The sequence below is a fragment of the Suricata suricatta genome, chromosome 5, assembly GCF_006229205.1.
Source record: "Suricata suricatta isolate VVHF042 chromosome 5, meerkat_22Aug2017_6uvM2_HiC, whole genome shotgun sequence".
NCBI classification, from domain to species: Eukaryota; Metazoa; Chordata; class Mammalia; order Carnivora; family Herpestidae; genus Suricata; species Suricata suricatta.
The window spans coordinates 130,009,191-130,031,783 of record NC_043704.1 but is presented as its reverse complement, the minus strand read 5'-3'; the positions used below and the strand labels follow the sequence as shown (position 1 = coordinate 130,031,783).

Genomic DNA, 22,593 nt, shown 5'->3' with positions numbered 1-22,593 from the left:
TTTCTCATTGCACAGGCCATCCTTTAAGTACTTGGGCTTTTATGCCCCTCTGAGTATATTTCTCTTATTTTAGGTACAGTTCTGACAAACTCATCTGGTTCTTCAAACAGATTAAAAAGAGCAAATTAGGGCGCCTGGGTGGCTCAGTCAGTTAAGTTTCCGACTTCGGCTCAGGTCAGATCTCATGTTCGTGGGTTTGAGTACCACGTCAGGCTCTGTGCTGACAGCTAGCTCAGAGCCTGGAGCCTACTTCCGGTTCTGTATCTCCTCTCTCTGCCCCTCCCCCTCTCGTGCTCTGTCTCTCTCTGTATCAAAAAGAAATAAAACATTAAAAAAATCAAATTAGAAGGGAGCATCTGGGTGGCTCAGTCGGTTGAGCATCCAACTTTGGCTCAGGTCATGATCTCCTTGTATGTGAGTTCAGGCCCCGCGTTGGGCTTGTTGCTGTCAGTGTGGAGCTGCTTTAGAACCTCGGTCCTTCCCTCTCTCTGCCCCCACCCTGCTAACACTTTTTCTCTCTCAAAAATAAATACATATTTTTTAAAGGGACAAATTAGAAGGAGAGAGAGGGTTAGGCTCTGCCAGAGGGAGGTGCTTTAGATCTGCTATAAAAACAAACAGGAGTCTACAGCCATACCACCCTGAACGCGCCCGATCTCGTCTGATCTTGGAAAAACAAATAGGAAGATGGTGGATGGTAGTCTGGTTGGACAAAGAGAGCAAGGCAGAATTGTGGAGCTGAGTTTACAAGAGACCCACTTTAGACCAACAGACACCTTCAGTTTGAAAGTAAAGGAGAGGCATCTATCATGCTAATCGTTGACAAAAGAAAGCCAGAGTAGCCATACTTATATCTGAAAATCTAGACTTTAAAATAAAGACTGTAGCAAGAGAGACAGAAAAGGGTATTATATCATAATTAAGGGGTCTGTCCACCAAGAAAACCTAACAATTGTAAATATTTATGCTCCAAATGTGGAAGCATCCAAGTATATAAGTCAGTTAATCACAAACATAAAGAAACTCATTGATAATAATACCATAATAGTAGGGGACTTCAACAGCCCACTTAGAGCAATGGACAGATCATCTAAACAGAAAATCAACAAGGAAACAATGGCTTTGAATGACACACTGGACCAGATGGATGTAACAAATATATTCAGAACATTTCATCCTAAAGCAGCGAAATACACATTATTCTCCAGTGCACATGGAACATTCTCCAGATTAGATCACATACTGGGACACAAATCAGCCCTTGAAAAGTACAAAAAGATTGAGATCATACCATGCATATTTTCAGACCACAATGCTATAAAACCTCAAACCAACCATACGAAGAATTTGGAAAGACCACAAATACTTGGAGATTAAAGAACATCCCATTAAAGAATGAATGGGTTAGCCAAGAAATTAAAGTGGAAATATAAAAGTACATGAAAACCAATGAAAATGATAACATCACAGCCCAAAATCTCCGGGATACAGCAAAGGCGATCATAAGAGGGAAGTATATAGCAATCCAGGCCTTCCTAAAGAAGGAAGAAAGGTCTCAGATACACAACCTAACCTTAACCTTAAAGAGCTGGAAAAAGAATAGCAAATAAAATGCAAAACAAGCAGAAGATAGGAAATAATAAAATTAGAGCAGAAATCAATGATATCAAAATCAAGAAAACAGTAGACCAGAACAAGAAAACCAGAAGCTGGTTCTTTGAAAAAATTAACAAAACGGATAAACCTCTAGCTAGTCTGATCAAAAAAAAAAGGAAAGGACCCAAATAAATAAAATCAGGAATGAAAGAGGAGAGATCACAACAAACACAGCAGAAATAAAAAACAATAATAAGAGAATATTATGAGCAATTATATGCCAATAAAATGGACAATCTAGAAGAAATGGACAAATTCCTAGAAACATAATCTACCAAAACTGATACAGGAAGAAATATAAAATTTGAACAGACCCATAACCAGTAAGGAAATCAAATTAGTAATCAAAAGTCTCCCATAAACCAGAGTCCAGGACCAGATGGCTTTCTAGGGGAATTCTACCAAACATTTAAGGAAGAGTTAATACCTATTCTCTTGAATTTGTTCCAATAAATAGAAACGGAAGGAAAACTTCCAGACTCTTTCTGTGAAACCAGCATTACCTTGATTCCAAAACCAGACAAAGGCTCCACTAAAAAGGAGAACTATAGACCAATTTCTCTGATGAATATGCATGTAAAAATCTTCAACAAGATATTTGGAGCTAACTGGATCCAGCAATGCATTAAAAAAATTATTCACTACGACCAAGTGGGTCGTACCTGGGATGCAGGGCTGGTTCAATATCTGCAAAACAGTCAGTGTAATTCATCACATAAATAAAAGAAAGGACAGGAACCACACAATCCTCTCAACAGATGCAGAGAAAGCATTTGACAAGATACACCATCCTTTGTTGATAAAAATCCCTCAGAGTAGGGATAGAAGGATCAATCATATCTCAAGATCACAAAAGCCATATATGAAAGACCTAATGCTAATATCATCCTCAGTGGGGAAAAACTGAGAGCTTCTCCCTAAGGTCAGGAACAAAACGGGGATGTCTACTCTCACCACTGTTATTCAGCATAGTATTGGAAATCTTAGCCTCAGCACTCAGCACAAAGAAATGCATCTAGATTGGCCAGGAGGAGGTCAAACTTTCACTCTTTGCAGATGACATGATACTCTATATGGAAAACCCAAAAGATTCCACCAAAAAACTGCTAGAACTGATCCATGAATTCAGCAAAGTCGCAAGATATAAAATCAATGCACAGAAATCAGTTATATTTCTATATATAATGCAGCAACAGAAAGAGAAATCAAGGGATCGATCCCATTTACAATTGTACCAAAAACCATAAAATACTTAGAGATTAACCTAACCAAAGAGGTGAAAATCTATACTCTAAAAGCTATAGAAAGCTTATGAAAGAAATAGAAGACACGAAAAAAAAGGGAAAAATATTCCATGCTCCTGGATAGGAAGAACAAATATTGTTAAAATGTCAATACTGTCCAAAGCAATCTACCTTTCAGTGCAATCCCTATGAAAATAACACCAGTATTCTTCACAGAGCTAGAACAAACAATCCTAAAATTTGTATGGAACCAGAAAAGACCCTGAATAGGCAAAGCAGTCTTGAAAAAGAAAACCAAAGCTGGAGGCATCACAATCCTGGACTTCAAGCTGTATTACAGTGCTTTTAATCATCAAGACAGTATGGTATTGGCACAAAAACAGACACTCAGATCAGTGGAACAGAATAGAGAACCCAGAAATGGACCCACAAACATATGCTAACTAATCTATGACAAAGCAGGAAAGAATATCCAATGGAATAAAGACAGTCTCTTCAGCAAGTGGTGCTGGGAAAAGTGGACAATAAAATGCAGAAAAATGTACCTGGACCACTTTCTAACACCATACAAAAAAGGTAAATTCAAAATGGATGAAAGACCTAAATGTATGACAGAAAGCCATCAAAATCCTCAGGGAGAAAGCAGGCCAAAACCTTTGACCTTGGCCACAGCCACTTCTTACTCAGCACATCTCCAGAGGCAAGGAAAACAAAAGCAAAAACGAACTATTGGGACCTCATCAAGATTAAAAGCTGCTGCATGGCAAAGGAAACAATCAGCAAAACTAAAAAGCAACTGATAGAATGGGAGAAGGTATTCGCAAGCAACATATCAGATAAAGGGTTAGTATCAAAAATCTATAAAGAACTTAACAAACTCAATACCCAGAAAACAACCCAGTGAAGAAATGGGTAAAAGGCATGAAAATGGACACTTTTCCACAGAAGACATCCGGATGGCCAGCTGACACATGAAAAAATGCTCAATATCACTCATCATTAGGGAAATACAAATCAAAATCACAATGAGCTACCACCTTACACCTGTCAAAATGGCTAACATAAACAACTCCGGGCAACAACAGATGTTGGCAAGGTTGTGGAGAAAGAGGATCTCTTTTGCACTATTGGTGGGAATGCAAACTGGTGCAACCAATCTGGGAAACAGTATGGAGTTTCTCAAAAATGAAAAATAGAACTACCCTACAACCAAGCAATTGCACTAGTAGGTATTTATCCAAGGGATACAGGTATGCTGTTTTGAAGAGGCACATGCACCCCAATGTTTATAGCAGCACTATTAACAGTAGCCGAAGTAGGGGGGCGCCTGGATGGCTCAGTCAGTTAAGTGTCCAGCTTCAGCTCAGGTCATGATCTCATAGATTGTGGGTTCGAGCCCCGCATTGGGCTCTGTGCTGACAGCTAGCTCAGAGCCTGAAGCCTGCTTCAGATTCTGTATCTCCCTCTCTCTCTGACCCTCCCCTGCTCACACTGTCTCTCAAAAATAAATTAAAAAAATATTTTTTTAATTAAAAAATAAAAACAATAGCCAAAGTATGGAAAGAGCCCAAATGTCCGTTGATGGATGAATGGATAAAGTAGATGTGGTGTGTATATGTATATATACACATACCTCACACATATATACAATAGGTATTACTTAGCAATCAAAAAGAAAGAAATCTTGTCATTGCACCAATGTGGATATAACTAGACGGTATTATGCTAAGTGAATTTAGTCAGTTGGGGAAAGACAAATCTATGACTTCACTCACATGAGGACCTTAAGATACAAAGCAGATGAACATAAAGGAAGGGAAGCAAAAATAATATAAAAACAGGGAGGGGAACAAAACATAAGAGACTCTTAAATATGGAGAACAAACGAAGTGTTATTGGAGGGGTTGTGGCAGGGGGATGGGCTAAATGGGTAAGAGGCATTAAAGGATCTACTCCTGAAATCATTGTTGTACTATATGCTAACTAACTTTGTTGTAAACTAAAAAAAAAAAGGGAAGGAATTATGGAGCTGAATAGACTCAATTTAAGGATGATATGAAACACTTGCCTGAAGCAAGTTGTTACCTGTCAGGATTGTGAGAAGTTGCAAAAATCCAAACATGTTGTTAAGTAGGGTCCTAGAGACTACGAACAGATAGAAGTTTTATTTCAGCTCTGCAGTTGCTATAGGTCTGTTTCACCGGCGTAGCATAATACTTTATAGTACTCCTGATCTAGATAAATGATTATTGTTTCACATCCATTCTAGTGCAGTTTTCAATATTTCTTTTATTGACAGTAAAATAACATTTGTGATAGTGACATAGCATTCTTTGAAATAAATGGTCATTCTTGAGCTCTAGTGACATGTGGCCTCCAATTGCATAATTTATTAATTTCTCAAGGCTGCTATAACAAATTACTATAAGGTAAGTGACTTAAAACAACAAATTCAATCTCTCAAAGTCCTGGAAACTCTGAGGAGGAATCTATTTTATGTGTCTCAGCTTCTGGTGATGAAATCTAGGTACTGTGACCAAAGTTAAGTGGTACTTTTTCACTACCTCCAGTTTCTGTTCCCAGAGATTTCAGAAAAGAAAATGTTAAATAGAGTTGTGATAATTTGAGGGTCAACTTCAAAGTTAGAGGGCACAGTCTCCACACAAGACCACCTTTACTTCTAACCAACTTCAAGTTTAGAATGTTTCCCAGAACCACTTTCAGGTTTGATAATTCACTAGAAAGATTTAAAAATCTCACTGAAAACTATTATACTCATGGTTTATTATATAAAAAGATACAAATTAAGATCACTCAAAGGAATAGACGCATAGGGCAGAGTCCAGGAGTATTCTAAACACAAAGCTCCCATTCTCTCCAGATGGAGTTAGGACTCCTTACTCTCCTAGCATCAGTGTATGAGAATATGTTCATGGTATTTGCCAACAAGGAAAGCTCACCTTAGCTCTGTTTTCAGAGATTTTATTGGGGCTCCGTTACATAGATGTGATTGATTGGTCACTTACCTGCCTGGATGATTTCAGTCTCCAAGTCCACTGATAACTGAGAACGCCAAAGCTCCGCCTTCTCCCCAAATGACACAGTTGGTTTATGTGGCATGGTCAGATCCTACCCTTAGACTATTGACCATGGCCAGGCCTATTCTAATATTCGGGGTAGCCAGTTCCCACCCTAAATAAGGACCCTTCTATCAAGTATGCCATAGATTACCTCCCAGAAGACAAGGGCAGAGGCCAAACATCTGTGGGCAAAGGTCTGGTTCTTTACACAAAAGACATATAGGGCACCTGGGTGGCTCAGTCGGTTGAGCATCCAACTCTTGATTTCAGTTCAGGTCATGATCCCAGGGTTATGAGATTGAGCCCTCATCAGGCTCTGGGCTAAGTGTGGAACCTGCTTAAGTTTAAGTTTCTCTTTTTCTCTCTCTTCCCCCACCCCTACCTCCTGCCCCTCTCTCCCACTCATGTGCTTTCTCTCTCAAAAAAAATCCTATCAAGTATTCACCTATTTCATTAGAAAGCAAATGAAAAATAAACTTGAGTTGCAACAATTACTTCTCAATATTGATCATATTCATTTGAGCACATTCATTTTGGTATAGCATCAACATGTTAAGGCTGGGAAATATTTAGATTCTAACTTTGTTGCAAAAACAAAATAGAAAAAGATTCCACTTATTTTTAAAAATTCTAATCTTCATTACCAACTTTAATCTTTTGTCACTGCAAGTGAAAAGATTGAAAATATGCATGTTATTCAGTAGATCTTAGAATTTTCAGTTTGCATTTAGCTTTTAGATTTAACTTTTATAACTGTACCCTTGAAAGCTTTTAGAAATATGTTTAGTTTTCATTTTCCTGAAATAATCCTTTTCAAAATCATTAATTTTGTCACAAAGTAGACATTGTATATATAAATTATATTCCCTGAAGATACAAAATGTATTTGACACCAAAATGCTGTTGTGAATATTCATTATTTTAAGAGAAGTTTAGAATTCTAAGCCTTATTTGTATACTTGTCTCTGTTTCTCACTTTAATAATTTGATTGCAACCAGAACAGTGCTAAAGTAACCTTCATTCTTGTAGCAAGTTGCAAGACTACTTAACATTGAGGGTTTTTTCTTCTAATAGATGAATGAACCAAATGCCTATGGAAATACACCTCTTCATGTAGCCTGCTATAATGGACAAGATGTTGTAGTGAATGAACTTATAGACTGCGGTGCTAATGTAAATCAAAAGAATGAAAAAGGATTTACTCCTTTGCACTTTGCTGCTGCATCAACACATGGAGCACTATGTTTAGAGCTTCTAGTTGGCAATGGAGCTGATGTCAATATGAAGGTATGAAATAAAATCAGAATCCATACTGTAGTATTTAAGAGTTGGCTGTTTAGAACAGTATCAATAACAAATACCATTCAGCAATAAAAAGGAACAAAATACTGATCGACACAAAAAAATAGGTGAATCTTAAAAATATTATGCTGAGTGAAAGCCTTACACAAGAATATATGTACTATTCCCATTTATATAAGGTTCTAGAACAGATGAAATTCCATCTTTATTGGGTTCTAGATTCTGTAGTTGAAATAAAAGTTGCCTCTGTGAGGAGGGATTGATGAAAATGGGATAAAGGAGAACTTTCTGGGGTGATGGTTAATTCTGTATTTTGACGGGCTTTGTATTATATAAATAAATATTTGTCAAAACTCATGAAATAATACACTTAGGATTTGCATGCTTCATTGCTTATAAATTTTCCTGTAGGAGGTAACACACCAAACTGATGTTGAAGCCTAATTAATGATATGCATACCAACATATTTAGAGATCATATGTAGTCCTATCTGCAAGTTTTGAAAAACATGAAATAACTGGGTAGATAGCAGGGTGGACATGCTGGTTTATGATGATGAACTTATAGTAAAATATTAGTGATAGAATCTAGGTGTATGTATACAGGTGTCCGCAGCGATCTTTCAACGTTTCTGTTTTCTTTTTTTTTTTTTAATTTTCTAAAAATTGAAAGATGAGTATCAGTGTGTTTTATGTAAGGAGTAGACATTGTTTTTTTGTTTTTTGGTTTCAGTTACTTTTAGGAATGAGCATATGAATTTTGAAATACATGAAAATTCTGGAGCCACAATAACTGTACCATCATTATATAAATCTGTGAAAAGCCACATGCAGCCACTATTTTGAAATCACTACTTTATATATAATGTGTAATCATCATTTTGATTTTTCCAAGATACTTTCATTGATTGTTTCTATATTCATCGATTCATTATTTGAGTATTTGCCATCCAATATCTTGTGTTATGAAGAAAAGAAAATCACAAACAAAATTGAACTGTTCAGGTTTAGTGAAAACATTTAACCTTAAAATGTGTTTTTCAGAGTTTTAATTTCTTAAGATTTCATCTTTTGTGGGTGTAATAAGCCAGTGTCCTTCAGACTGGTAGAGAAAGGACTTTAGATAAGCCTTTAGTGATGTCACTGACCTCGGCTGACAGCTGCAGTAGCAGCACGTCCATGTAAAATTAGGTCTTTGCTCTATAAATTACCCTCTCGGCGCTAGAGGACAAAATTTATGCATATTACACCCGAGGAAGGAAAGGATATGATATGAGGTATCATAAAGAACTCCTGTTATATACATGCTTAAGTTTAAAATACCTAAGAATATGTTTCAAGTTTTCAGTTTTCAGTCATATTACCTACTAAAGTTTTTTTAATAGTTTAAAAAATTACTAAAATTTTTTGATAATAAATTTGAAATCCTCATTTTGTTTTGAAGAATTCCTGCTATTTGGATAATTGGGGACCAGAACAATATCTAAACGCTTGTAAGGGAAAGAAATTTGGTGCTTGTTTCCTCAAAAGCCTAGTAATATTTTTTAATGCAGATTGGATCTTAACATTCCTAAAAGATAACAACCAAATTAAAAAAAAAAAATTTCAATGTTTATTTTTGAGAGAGAGAGAGAGGGAGAGGGGCAGAGAGAGAAGAAGACACAGAATCCGAAACAGGCTCTAGGCTCGGAGCTGTCAGCACAGAGCCTGACACAGGGCTCGAACTCATGAACTGTAAAATCATGCATGACCTGAGCCGAAGTCAGACGCTTAACTGACTGAACCACCCAGGCGCCCCACAACCAAATTTTTAAAATCTCTATGAGATGTTTATAATCAAGTGACTGTAATTAAATTATCTTTTGTGTGTGAAATATTAAGGATCATGGCTGACCTATATCATTATCTGTGACACATGTTTTAGTTTCTGTTGTACTGTGTTTAAGGGGTGAAAATTAGGCTTTTTATTTATACAATACCATGTAGACATGAATATTGAGTATAATTTGATGATAGATCACTTCATTCATATGTCAGTGCCTACATAGCTGATTCTAGTACCTGTGATTTTTTTTAACTCTATTTTCTTTTGAAACACAGAAATGAGAATTAGTCTTATATGAGGCTCACTTACAGTGTAATGCTTAGATCATGGTCCTATTTGAAGTTACCTCCTTAATGATTTAGAAGAAAACAATAGTGGATTTTATACACAACAAAGGAATTTTTTTTAGCAAAGCATTTGAGATGGGGTGGTTAAGTAGATTTTAAGGCAACAGCCTGTGATATTGGGTTAGCAATAGATTTCATAGGGGTTCCTGGGTGGCTCTGTTGGTTCAGTATCTTCCTTAGGTCATGATCTCACAGTTTATGAGGTTGAACATGGATTGGGCACACACTGACATCACAGAGCCTGCTGGGGATTCCCTCTCTCCTTCTCTCTGCCCCTCCCCTCCAAAAATAAACAAATAAAACTTAAAAAAAAATAGATTTCATAAAAATTGCCTTAATCTTGCCTAGGGATGTATGACATCCCATTTAAAAGCAATTGTACAGTTATCTTCTAGCCCGGTTCCATTGGAACACAGTCCCCATGTTAATGACTAAAGGTACCTAACAGCTCTGAAATTATATACAAATTATTGATAACTACGTTTTTAACCAATAAGAATGTATATTCATTCAAGAATATATCTTCGGGGCGCCTGGGTGGCTCAGTCAGTTAAGTGGCTGACCTCAGCTCAGGTCATGATCTCATGGTATGTGAGTTTGAGCCCCACATCGGGCTCTATGCTGATTGCTCAGAGCCTGGAGCCTGCTTTGGATTCTGTGTCTTCGTCTCTCTCTGCCCCTCCCTGCTCATGCTCTGTCTCTCTGTCTCTCAAAAATAAGTAAATGTTTAAAAAAAAAAAAAAGAATAGATCTTCACTCCAGACACCTGTGTTTCCTGTATTTGTCAAATATAGTATCTATCAAACAGTTGCTTGATTAAGGAGCTAATAAGGGTTTGACACATGCCTCATTTTACAAAAATTATATTTGGTAACCCACATGATCTGTTTTTCAAGTCATCTCTTTTTCCTTGCTACCTTTTTCCTCTTACCGCATTCTCCATTTTGGTGTTTTTCTCCTTGATCAAGTTATGGATGACTAGAAATTGAAATGTGAATTTAGGCTTGAAATTATTCAATTATTTATTTATAAGTTTTTACATTGGTTGTCTTACAAAGTACTACATAGAGATAAAATGAATGGAGTTTAAAAAGCAATATAGGTCTGGTTTTTATAACCTTGCTTTACATGAGCTCTGCTGCATTGGTTGTATCACTTGAATGTATATCTTTTTCCACTTCACCTTATTCTTCCTAAGAATAAATTTTGGTCACATAAGATACCCCAAATATTTTATTTAAAATTTAAATCTGGGAAGTACTATGTGTGGCTTACTTGTTATTGTGGTTTTTGGTCATCTGTGAAACCAGCTCGTAGAATGTGGTGGATCTTTATTTTTTGTTTGAAACTCCTAATTTGGTTCTAAAATTAATTATGATGGCTTAAAAAAAATCTATCCATTGTTTCCCTGATTCAAAGGAAAATAAATGTGCCTTCACTCCTCTTAACATGTCTTATGATGGACTTTTCAGTTAGTAACCTAAATATTTTTTAGTATATTTAGAATACTTTCTATGATCAGTAAGTGTGTAGAAACTAAAAATGTTAATCCAGTGCCAGCTATAGCCTTGTAGTAAAGAACTCCACATACTAGCTGTGAGACCTTGTTAAGGTCTTAACCCTATGGCCTATAAAATAGGGTCAATAGCATGTAACATAAGGTTTCGAGAAGTAAATGAGTAATGTATATGTAATGTTTTAAAACTGCCTGGAACACAATGCTCACTACTTATATAAATGTTAGCTATAATTATATTTCAAAGTTCATCATTTTATGAACTCAAATATACATTACAGTTTAGGTGAGGTTTTGTTTTGTGTTTTTTTCTTTGCTTTTTTTTGGTATGTGTGGTCTATTAAAACATGTCTATAGATAAAAGATTAGCATTAAAAAATGAAGATATGTTGGGGTACTTAGGTGGCTCAGTTAAGCATCCAACTCTTGATTTGGGCTCAGGTCGTGATCCTCACAGCTGTGAGATCAAGCCCTGCATCAAGCTTGTGCTGACAGCTTTGGAGCCTGCTTGGGATTTACTCACTCCCTCTCTCTCTGTCCCTCTGCTACTTGTGCACACATGCGCGCACTCTCTCTCTCTCTCTCAAAATAAACTTTAAAAAATGAAGGCATAGGGGCGGAAGGGTGGCTCAGTTGGTTAAGCATCCAATTTTGGCTCAGGTCATGATCTCCCGTTTCGTGGGTGCGAGCCCCACGTCAGGCTCTGTGCTGACAGCTCAGAACTTGGAGCTGGAGGCTGCTTCAGATTCTGTGTCTCCCTCTCTCTGCCCCTCCCTTGCTCACACTCTGTCTCTGTCTCAAAAATAAATAAACATTAAAAAAAATTTTTTTTAATCAAGTTATGTTATATAGGGAACATTTTGAAAAGGCACTACAAACTGGAATCCCTTTATTAAAATGCTTGTCCTTCCTGTTTGGTTATTTTTTGGTTGAAAGAATAACAACTGGTGCATGGATAAAACACCAAACATAACAGACACTGGTATGTTATATGGGTGTTTGTTACAAAGATTATTCTATTTATTCTGTACCACAGACCTGTGAGGTACAAGTAATTTATGTCCACTTTCAGTTGAGAAGTGAAGCCTCGAGATGGAGGCAGTTTCTCCTGAATCTTGCTGTGGTAATTGGAGCACAGGTCATTGTGACTCCAGAGCTTACCTTGTTTGCTTGCTTGGGTTGTTTAGTTTTGTTTTCCCTCCTGTGCACACACTGCCTACAAAGGTTTGAAAATTCTTTGAGATAAATTGCCAATTGGTTATGGGGTTTTTTGCTTGAAAAAATTAATGTAAAATTACGGAATCAAATATATATAGGTAATTATGAAGTTCATCAAATACTCCATTATTAAGACAGGAGAATTTCTTGAGATCTGCGTTATACAATTTTAGTGTAAACTTATCACACTTGTCACATTTCATTTTTGAATATATATGCATATGTATTCAAAAGATATGCTGAGTGTTGCTGAGGGGTTAGGAATTACAAAATAGTTTAAAAAATTTTTTTAATGTTTATTTATTTTTAAGAGACAGAGATAGAGCATGAGCGGGCAAGGGGTACAGAGAGAGGGAGACACAGAATCCAAAGCAGGCTCCAGGCTCTGAGCTGTCAGCACAGAGCTTGATGCAGGGCTCGAACTCACAGGCCATGAGATCATGACCTGAGCCAATGTTGGATGCTTAACCTACTGAGCCACCTAGGCAGCCCAAAATAGTTTCTTTCTTTTTAACAGTTACATTGCATGTTTTGATGAAGCCCTTTAGAATTTCAGAACTTGTATATTAAATTCATACATGCACAGCCAGTCTGAGTATTTTAATTTGAGGAAAAAAGCTAACAATGTTTATTATAAATAATTACAAATAAACTAATAAAGGTTTTAAAATGAATTAGAGTGGTGGAGTTAATTCAGATATTCACTTTTCCTTCATTGAGGAGGGATTCAGCATTTCTTAGAATGAAAGAATTGTAGCAATGTGAAATTTTTTAAATGTGGGAAACACATCCTAGCTGTATGACTACTGATTATGTGACCTTGGTTGAATCATTTATCATCCTTATGCTTCAGTTTTCCCACCTATGAAATAGGATGATATTAAGATTATACTGTATCTACCACACAGAGCATGGTAGAACCTATAAACTGTAGGCGTTGAGGTTTTTTTAAAATATATATTTGTGCTTTATAATGTCTATACTTTAAAAAAAAAGTTCCTGGGCACCTGGGTGGCTCGGTCAGTTGAGCATCGACTTCAGCTCAGGTCACGATATCGGAGTTTGTGAGTTCAAGCCCCACATCGGGCTGTCTGCTGTCAGTGTGGAGCCCACTTCAGATCCTCTGTCCCCATCTCTTACTGCCCCTCCCCCATGTTGTACCTGCTTACTCATATGCGAGTGCTCTCTCTCTCAAAAATGAATGTTTAAGGGGTGCCTAGTGGCTCAGTCTGTATAGTATCTAACTTTGGCTCAGGTCCTGATCTCACAGTGTATGAGTCCGAGCCCAGTGTTGGGCCTGGAGCCTGTTTCAGATTCTGTGTCTCCCTCTCTCTCTCTGCCCCTCCCCCACTCATGGTCTGTTTCTCTCTGTCTCAATAATAAATACACATAAAATTTTTTTTCAATTAAAAAAGTAAATGTTTAAAAAATAATTAGTTAATTAAAAGTTTAGGTTTTTTTTATTTTTTAATGTTTATTTAATTTCTTGAGAGAGGGAGAACACAGAATCTGAAGCAGGCTCCAAGCTGTCAGCACAAAGCCCAGTGCGGGGCTTGAACCCATGAACCATGAGATCATGACCTGAGCTAAAGCTGGCTGCTTAACCAACTGAGCCACCCAGATGCCCCAAAAAGTTACTAATTTTGAACAGCTTTTGAACTGTTCTGCCTCGATAGGCTTGAACTAAATGCTCGAGTAATAGTTTGACAAAATAAAGATGTAAGAGGATATTCAGAATAAAACTGAGGATTACATATGACAGATCTAACAATTTTAAATCTCTTTTATTTGATTATTTCAGAGCAAGGATGGGAAAACCCCACTGCACATGACTGCCCTCCACGGTAGATTCTCCAGATCACAGACTATTATCCAGAGTGGTAAAAAGTATTTTTGTTTGTTTTTTTTCTTAAATGTAGTAAAAACATCCACAAAATGAATGGTATTGTGGAATTGTTATAGCAGTCTATATATTTTTAATATTTGATTTCAGATCTTATGAAAATCAAATAATAGAGTACAAAATGCCATATATATGTATCTTTCACAATTTGTTTTTCATTTATTTTTGTTCTGTTTCCCCTGAATTATAAACACAATTTCTCCAGCAGTTAGTGTAGGCTTTTTTGAAGCATTGCTGAATAGAAAACTTTGCCTTTCCACCACAGTTTGTATGACACATTAACAAAACTGTGTTGCCTGTATCTTTTTTCTCCCTTTGAATATTTTGAACTATTTTTAGGATTTTCATTTATTTTCTGAATTTATATTCTTTTGCATTTGAAGTAGCACTAGGCAAGCTAAACCAACTCTTAGGTACATTACTTTGGTGTTTCCCAAGCCATGTTCCAAGCAACTGTTAGTAGTCCTCAAGATAATAACTGTTACGGTTCTACAAGGAAAAAGTAGGAGTTTCATGATCAAATAATTCCTGAAGCATTGCTTGTAATCTTAATGACACATGGAGTGTGCACATTAAAGCTCTGACGTCTTGCTTTAAAGAAATATGTTTAGTTTTGTTTTAATACAGTGTTTCCAAAAGGGACCCAGAACCCTTTTGTCATTTTAAAGTGTTAAAAACTTATGATTAGTTTACAAAATTGTTTTAAGTATAAAATCTGTAACCACAGTGCCTGGCCCAATAAATGTCCTACAAATACAACGTTATTTAGTTAAATCTCTGTATTCATTAGTTTATGCCTCAAAAGTGTTTTATGTTAACTTTCCATATAATAGATTTGACTTAATATTAGTCCAGTGTCTGATAGTATGGTATTTATCATAGGAGCTGTAATCGACTGTGAGGATAAGAATGGAAACACCCCTTTGCACATAGCAGCAAGGTACGGCCATGAGCTGCTAATCAACACTCTTATTACAAGTGGTGCTGACACTGCAAAGTAAGTACTTAGCGCGTCGTTGAGAGCTGTGATGACTTGGACACACAGATGGCAGTGAACTGTAGTTTTCTAGATATTTCAAGTAGAGGTGTGAATTTCATGCCCAATATGGTATTAATTGCTTGAGCTTTTTCCTTTCTATGTGGTGATGTGCTAGAGTAGATGTTTTATATGATTTCTTTTTTTTTTCCACCCCAGTTCATTCTCGATTATGAATAATGTGCAGTTTGGATCAGGGCTCTTCATTGTTTTGAGCGAATGATTTGTAATCTAAAAGTAAATAAAAGACCTAAAAATGTTTATATACTGAATGCTTTTCCTTTTCATCCAAAGAAGACTGTCTATAGGTCTTTTTCCCCCTAATCTGGTGGGAACAGCTCACTTTATCTATTTTATATATTGAAATTTCTATATAAGATTTTGTTAAAAAGATGGGTTCTCTTGCATGCTCTGCAGAAGTAAATACCCTACTGAAATTGATATTTATCATTCCTGTGTGTGCCTTTATATTTTTATTACACTTACTAAATTTATGTATGTTCATTAATGTGTTTTAAACCTTCTTGTAAAGTTTCTGTAAATGTGATGCTTCTGTACACTTTTTTTTACAATGTTTTTGATTTAGCCACATAGATAAAAATTAGGCTTTTTTTCACATCTCTACAAATACCTCTAGTTCATTCATTTTATAAAATGTAATTATTGTATAAAGAATTCACAGTTTATTCATTCTACTTATTTGCAAACGTAAGTTGCTTCCAATTTTTTATTGTTGCAAAAATTACTATAGTGAACATTCTTGAACACTGTGTGTTATTATAATGATTCTCAGTAGTGAGGCAGGAGGAATGGATTTCACACCCTAGGCCAATGTTCAGAGACATTTTTGGTTGTCATAATTTGGAAGAAGATCCTTATTGGCCTCTGGTGTGGGTAGAGCCTAAGGGCACTACTAAACATCCTACATGCACAGGATAGCCCCCCTATCCCCCCACACAACAAAGTCCATCAAGACAGTAATGGCCCAGTTTGAAAAATCCTACTCCAGATAATAAGTAAGGTATACTCACGTTCAGCCTTTTGCCACATTGCTCTTCAAAGTGTAAAAGGTTTTAACATATCTGATTATCTTTTCACTTTAGCTAGTTTCTTTGTAATTTATATAAATGATTAAATTATTCTTGTATTAAAATTACTGTCCTATTTACTTTAGGCGTGGCATACATGGAATGTTCCCTCTCCATTTGGCAGCCTTAAGTGGTTTTTCAGATTGCTGCAGGAAACTTCTTTCTTCTGGTAAGTGGAATCACTGCAGACTGATTCTCCTTTTTTTTGTTTTTTTTGTTTCGGCAAAACCCCCCAAACTTTAATATCTCTTTATCCTGCTTTCCCAACATTACTTGTAGATATGTCCAAATGTGAATCATTTATTAAATTCTCTTAGAAGTTGTTGGGTCCTTTAATTTTAACATGCAGTTTTCTCTTCAGATCTGGGAAAGGTTTTATCTTTCAGGGATTTCTTCTTTCTGTTATTGGGGGAATGGGATGTAGAATATTTCTAGAGCAGTTTGTGTTCATTGAATGGTAGTTTTCTTGTATTGTCCTTTTATGTCTAGATACTACACTTGATCTTAGCCAAAAGGCCGAGAAGCGATTGTCCTTTTATGTCTAGAAACAGAGTATCTTCATTTGCATGCTTCCTTTTTAGGAACTGATAGCCATTCTATAATATCTTCCAGGTTTGTGAAATTATTTATCCCAAATCTAATTACTGTGTTAAAATGCCATAATCATAGTCTGTTTGAAACAAACCGGATTTATAGCTTTTTATAAATATTACATAACTGGGATCCTTTTTAAATGCATAGAATTACTGAATATATATGATTTAATTGATTTTAAATGATAGTCTATTTCTCAGAGTGTTAAAGGTGAATATATTTTGTATGCTAATACTCATGATTGCTGAAAGAATTATGGGAAAGGTCCAGTGAAAATTAACATATTGTGTGAGACAAAACTTCTTAGTAATTTTTTAAGTTAATTTTGCTTTAAGTTTTTAAAAGTGTGTGTATGTCCACAAATGTTCACAAACCCATTTATCTATAAAAGAGAAGTCTAAAATTTCTCCTCAGTGTTAGAAACAATCCACAGATAGCAAAGCACCTTTTTAAACTTTTTTAAAAAACAACTTTACCAAGAGATAATTCACAAAACCTACATTTCACCCATTTAAAGTATATAGTTCAGTGTTTGTTGTATAGTCCCAGAGATGTGTGACCATTACTGTAGTTGGTTTTAGAATATTATCATCCTCCTGTTAGCAGTCAGTCCCCATTTCCTCCTGCCTCTCCCTAAGCATAACTCTACTTTCTGTCTCTGTAAAGTTGCCTGTTCTGGATAGTTCATAGAAATAGTCACCCAAGATGTAGTCTTTTCTTTCACTTAGCCAAGCGTTCTCATTCTCAAGGATCATCCATATTCTAATAAGTATCAGCACTTTTTTGGGTTTTGTTTCTTTATTGTTGAGTGATATTCCATTGTATCCTATGGCACGTTTTTTAAATGTTTATTTATTTTGAGAGAGAATCCCAAGCAGGCTCCACATTGTTAGCACAGAGCCTGACACAGGGCTTGATATCATGAGCTGTGAGATCATGACCTGAGACTAAATCAAGTATTGGATGCTCAAGCAACTAAGCTACCCAGGGGCCCCCATCGTATCCTATGGCTTTTAAAAAAGTACTCCAGCGCTTGTCCTAAAAATCCCAGTCCTTTAGAGGTATGTTTTTTGGTAGTATTAAACATTATTAATCTGTTTCCAATAATTTTTGCCTATTTGTAATTCAGTTTCATTTGAGATTGGGGTGTAGGTGAAAATTGACATTTCTTGACTTAGAACATTAATATGAATTAACATGTCTGTGGTAGTATATAAGAGGTCTTCATTCTTCTAGGATTTGACATAGATACCCCAGATGATTTTGGCAGGACCTGTCTACATGCAGCTGCAGCTGGAGGGTATGTTAACAGAATCTTTACTTTTAAAGAAGAAGATGGCTGGTTGTGTCAGTTTTTTCTCTTCTGTTTGTTTCTCTTTATTACTTCTGGGCTGCCTCAAAATAGAAAACAAACCACAATAGGAGTGGTTTAGGAGAAGAAAGTCAAAAATAGTAGAAAATGCTTTTTTTAAATCTTCTTTCATCTAAGTCACAAATTGTGATTGGGAGAGGTGGAGCCAAACTGTAAAAGGAAGTATTGCTTTCATAAGAGACAATTATTTTTAGATAAATGAAAAGAATATATATGTCTTCACATGAGAGCCAAATAAACATTAGAGATGTTTTGAGTGTAATACTAATGTTCTTTGAGAAAGTGTTTGGGGTTTTTTAGTCATAAGTTTAGAGAAAAAAGTGTTGATGGTTTTTTGTGTCTTGCTTCTACTGAGGACTAATATATAGGAAGAAGAAAACTTGAGAATGAAAGATTTTGGACAAAGTTTTAAATACTACTCCTAGGCGAAATTAGGCTGTTGGCTTGAATAAACAACAAGCTTCAATTAAAATTCTTGGTGTCTGAAGCATGCTGCTAATCTCATGTTTCTGATCGTTTAGATCCTAAGTCTCTAATAAGCCATTTAATTCATGATGGCTTATCAAAAACATCATTTGCAAGAGTTTTATTCCTGATAATAAGTCCTTAAAAATTCCCAGTGGTTTCAGATGACAAGTGTGCAGAACCAAGACTACCACTAGGCCAGTCTCAATTCCAGAGATGGATTGTGAACTGTTAAGACTGGGTTCTCTTGTTCTTCCAAGGTCACCAGAGAACCTCCAGTCAAAACCTAGCTTCCATGTGATTTGCGTCCAGAGAGAGGGACGAAAGACAGCATGAGTATCTGAACATTTGGCAGTCACAGTTTTTATAGTAATGTAATAAGTTGATGTTCAGGTTTTTGAAAATAAAATTATAGAAATAGTCACTCATGTACTCTTCTATAATTTCAACTAAGGAAATATCTAAGCAATTTTAGTATAGGAGAAGATAAGGGAAAGAAAGCATCTTGGAACATTATTTGTGTTTCCAGGTTTGATTTTTTTTTTGGCCCATTTTCATTTATTTTAGGATTAAAAACCACTTAAACCATTCCATTAAAAGCATGTTGTTTGAAGTTTGTTTTAAAGGTTCCTAAAATCTCTCAGGAACTCTTTTACAAATGTTAACTTTCTTTTAAATAGTGATGAAACGTGATTCATTTGTTATTTCCTATCAGTGTGCCAATCAATATGTGTATACCTAACTTTTAAAAATTCTAGATAAGATGAATGGTAATGTTTTATTTTTTATAAAATATAAATCATGCTATTTTATTCCCTTTACCTTTACTTGAAACCATGCTTTGATACTTACTTAAGCTTACCAATTTCATTATAAAATTATTGACAATTAAGTCTTTTAACTGTATTTTCCCAACTAGGAATTTGGAGTGCCTAAACCTTCTGCTGAATACCGGTGCAGACTTCAACAAAAAGGACAAATTTGGGAGGTATGGTGTGCTGCAGGTCCTCTATAGAACTTAATGTTATTTACTTAATGATTTGCATGACCTTCTAACTGACTTCTGAGAATTAACTGAATAGTTCAGCATCATTTGCATTGTGATCTTGATTGAGAAGCCCAAATAAATAACTTCTAGTATATGTGCTGCCAAAGCGAGCACCCTAATAAATAACTTCTAAACATTCACTTTTACTCACAGTCTTCTTCCACTTGGGCCCCTGCCACAGCCCCAAACTACCAGCCACAGCTCTTAGGAGCACCTCCGTATGTCTTGATATCATTCTTCTCCTCCCATATTTATACCATGAAAACGTAAACCCCCATGGTGCCTGAGTTCCTTCCAGAAACTCATAAGACCCAGAATTCAGTAATACATTTCTCCTTTCCCCCAAGTCATTTCATTGTAATATTTGGTTAAGAGCACTAGAAATAGGAAGGAAATAGTTTATAAATACATATGAAATTTTTGTTCTCCCCCTCTATAACTCCACATATATGTATACATGTAACAACACATCCACAAATACCTTTTCATATGACTGGTAGGAAAGCACCTGTGAAGTGACAGAGTCCCTTTGTAGTCTTTTCAGCTAATCCTTATTTTCACTGTGCAGCCCCAGGCCTCATTGCAACTAGCATTTATGGCAGCTGTATGTACATCCACCACTACCTACTAAGTTATTTAGAGTGGGGGTTGACACTGCATGTGCTAAACTCATACAGGAAAGGATTGAAGGCACTTTGAATTGGTTGAGAAAACAGAAGTGGCAGGGTGCCTGGGTTGCTCAGTCAGTTAAGTGTACGACTCTTCATCTCAGCTCAGGTCTTGATCTCAGAGTCATGAGTTGAGCTCCATGCTGGGCTCTGTGCTGGGCATGAAGCCTACTTAAAAAAAAAAAAAAATAGAAGTGGCAATGCAAAAAAAATTGTGTGTCTGGAGTTTGAGAATTATGTCAAAGTGCATGACGAGAGTGTATCGGAAAGAAATGTGTGGGTGTATGTCAGTGCATGAGATGGGTCAGTGCAGAAGTAATGTACATAAGGAAAGAAAAAAAAGCAACTATTTGACTCCATAATTACTTTGAGGAATACACACTAATAGAAGGAACTAATGACCTGCAAAGAAAAAATCACTTTTTGTGGCTTTGCAATGCAAAACTTTTACAGCGAATTTCCTTTTATAATTGTACTGTAATCCATCTTATATTAGTTAATTTGTAGCACTTGAATTTTTTTTTTAAACTACAGATGCAGAGGGGGCTTCGGAAGCATTTTTGAGTTTAGAAGCTTAAAATTAATTTAGGGTTAATTGTAGTTCTTAAAATGCTGTTACTACAGTATACTGTTATCCAATAAAGTGAAATAATGTTTTACTACTATCTCACTTGGTAAATGTTTTAGAAAAAATTATACCATGAAGACTCTGGACTGTTTACCTTCACATTGTTTTTTTCTCCTTCTCCTCCTCCTTTTTTTTTTTTTTTCCCTTTTAAGTGAAAAATTACAGGATCATCATAGAGTTGTAGTCCAAAGATCAAGGACTCCTACTAATTTTAGTAACATTCTGCTGCATTTCAGTAACTGAGAAGAAAAAGACTACAAATATTCAGTCTTTAGAAATTTAAAACAGTATTCTAACTCTTCTGAATAATGAACAGTTTGCATTTTCTGTTTAAGAATCCTGTTATTACTATGTAGCTTTACTGTATAGTTTACAATTGGGCATTCTTTTAAATGCTTCTATATTTCTCTTATCCTTTATTCCTCAACTGAGACAGGAGTAGAAGTTTCTTCTACTCTGTACTCCGAAGCCTTTTTATTAGTATGAGAAAATGCTTGTTAAAATGAAAATTTTCAAGTTTCTGAGCAGAATATGAAGGTGTCTGTAACATACTCAAAAGACTGGAATTGTTACTGTGAGACCATAAAATAATTAAATTGTGTTTCTGTCTTATTCCCTATTCTTAGAGGTTCTCTGCCACCTTACACTCTCCTACTGGTTTTCTGTCCAGCCCTCCGAAAGATTTAGTATATGGTAGAAATCAATCTCAGGCTCACTATAAAGACATTATTTGTAACTGGATTCTGTAAGAGTAAGTTCTTGTTTACTGGTGTATGTCCCTGGCTTTTATTTTTTTGATACTAACTTGGGCACAAAAGATCTCCACTTCACTATGCTGCTGCCAACTGCAATTACCAGTGCCTGTTTGCTCTTGTGGGATCAGGAGCAAGTGTGAATGACCTTGATGAAAGAGGATGCACACCCTTGCACTATGCAGCTACATCAGACACAGATGGCAAGTAAGTATCATGTGGTGAGAATGAAGGATTGTTTCTGCAAAGCAGCATCTTTCACCTGGATGGCTGTTGGGTGGGGTTGTTTGTTTTTTTTTTTTTGCACATTTATATTTTCTTTTTGTACTTTTTGTTGTCTTTTTTATTAATCTCTGGTGTTTTTTTTAGTCTTTGGTGTGGGAAATAAACTGGTTTAATAATTATTCCTAAATCATAGTTTACTACCTATTTCTACTCAGCAACCTGCCTTATTGACTGATCTAGTAGAAGAAAGATAAAGGTCTCTTCTCGTCCTCTCTGCCAAATGCACATCTTAATACCACCTCCGTGTTTTTTGCCTCTGACTTCCCAGAGGCAGCAGCCTTGAGTTTATCATAGGGAAAGGGAAAGAGAAGAGATATGGACAATGCCGACAGAAGATGAGGCAGAGATTGGAACACCAGTATCCGTCAGAGGTAGAGAGTTTATATTTGTAAGAGATCCTTAGAAATTGGTATCCAAAAAGGGAGTAACCAAGCTGGCAGAATCTGGCACATAGTTGGTACTAAATATTGCTTAAATAACTAAATGAGATAATAGACTAAATATTGGCCAAGAATGAATAAGAACAAAGGAATGAGAGATGTATAAATTATTTTTATAATTAATA

General features: G+C 35.9%; 1 protein-coding gene and 1 pseudogene across 3 annotated transcripts in view; one reads left to right on the top strand and one right to left on the bottom strand.

Moving 5' to 3' along the window:
• The window catches only part of ANKRD28 (ankyrin repeat domain 28), a 158,602-nt gene that overhangs the window by 101,367 nt on the left and 34,642 nt on the right, over positions 1–22,593 (top strand). For all 3 annotated transcript variants that reach the window (XM_029940315.1, XM_029940314.1, XM_029940316.1), the window contains 7 exons: positions 7,056–7,268; positions 13,991–14,069; positions 14,975–15,089; positions 16,303–16,385; positions 18,047–18,110; positions 19,567–19,635; positions 21,810–21,950. In XM_029940315.1, coding sequence (XP_029796175.1) covers positions 7,056–7,268; positions 13,991–14,069; positions 14,975–15,089; positions 16,303–16,385; positions 18,047–18,110; positions 19,567–19,635; positions 21,810–21,950 — 764 coding nt within the window. The remainder of the gene's footprint in view (positions 1–7,055; positions 7,269–13,990; positions 14,070–14,974; positions 15,090–16,302; positions 16,386–18,046; positions 18,111–19,566; positions 19,636–21,809; positions 21,951–22,593) is intronic.
• Positions 16,669–16,744, bottom strand: LOC115292987 (annotated as a pseudogene).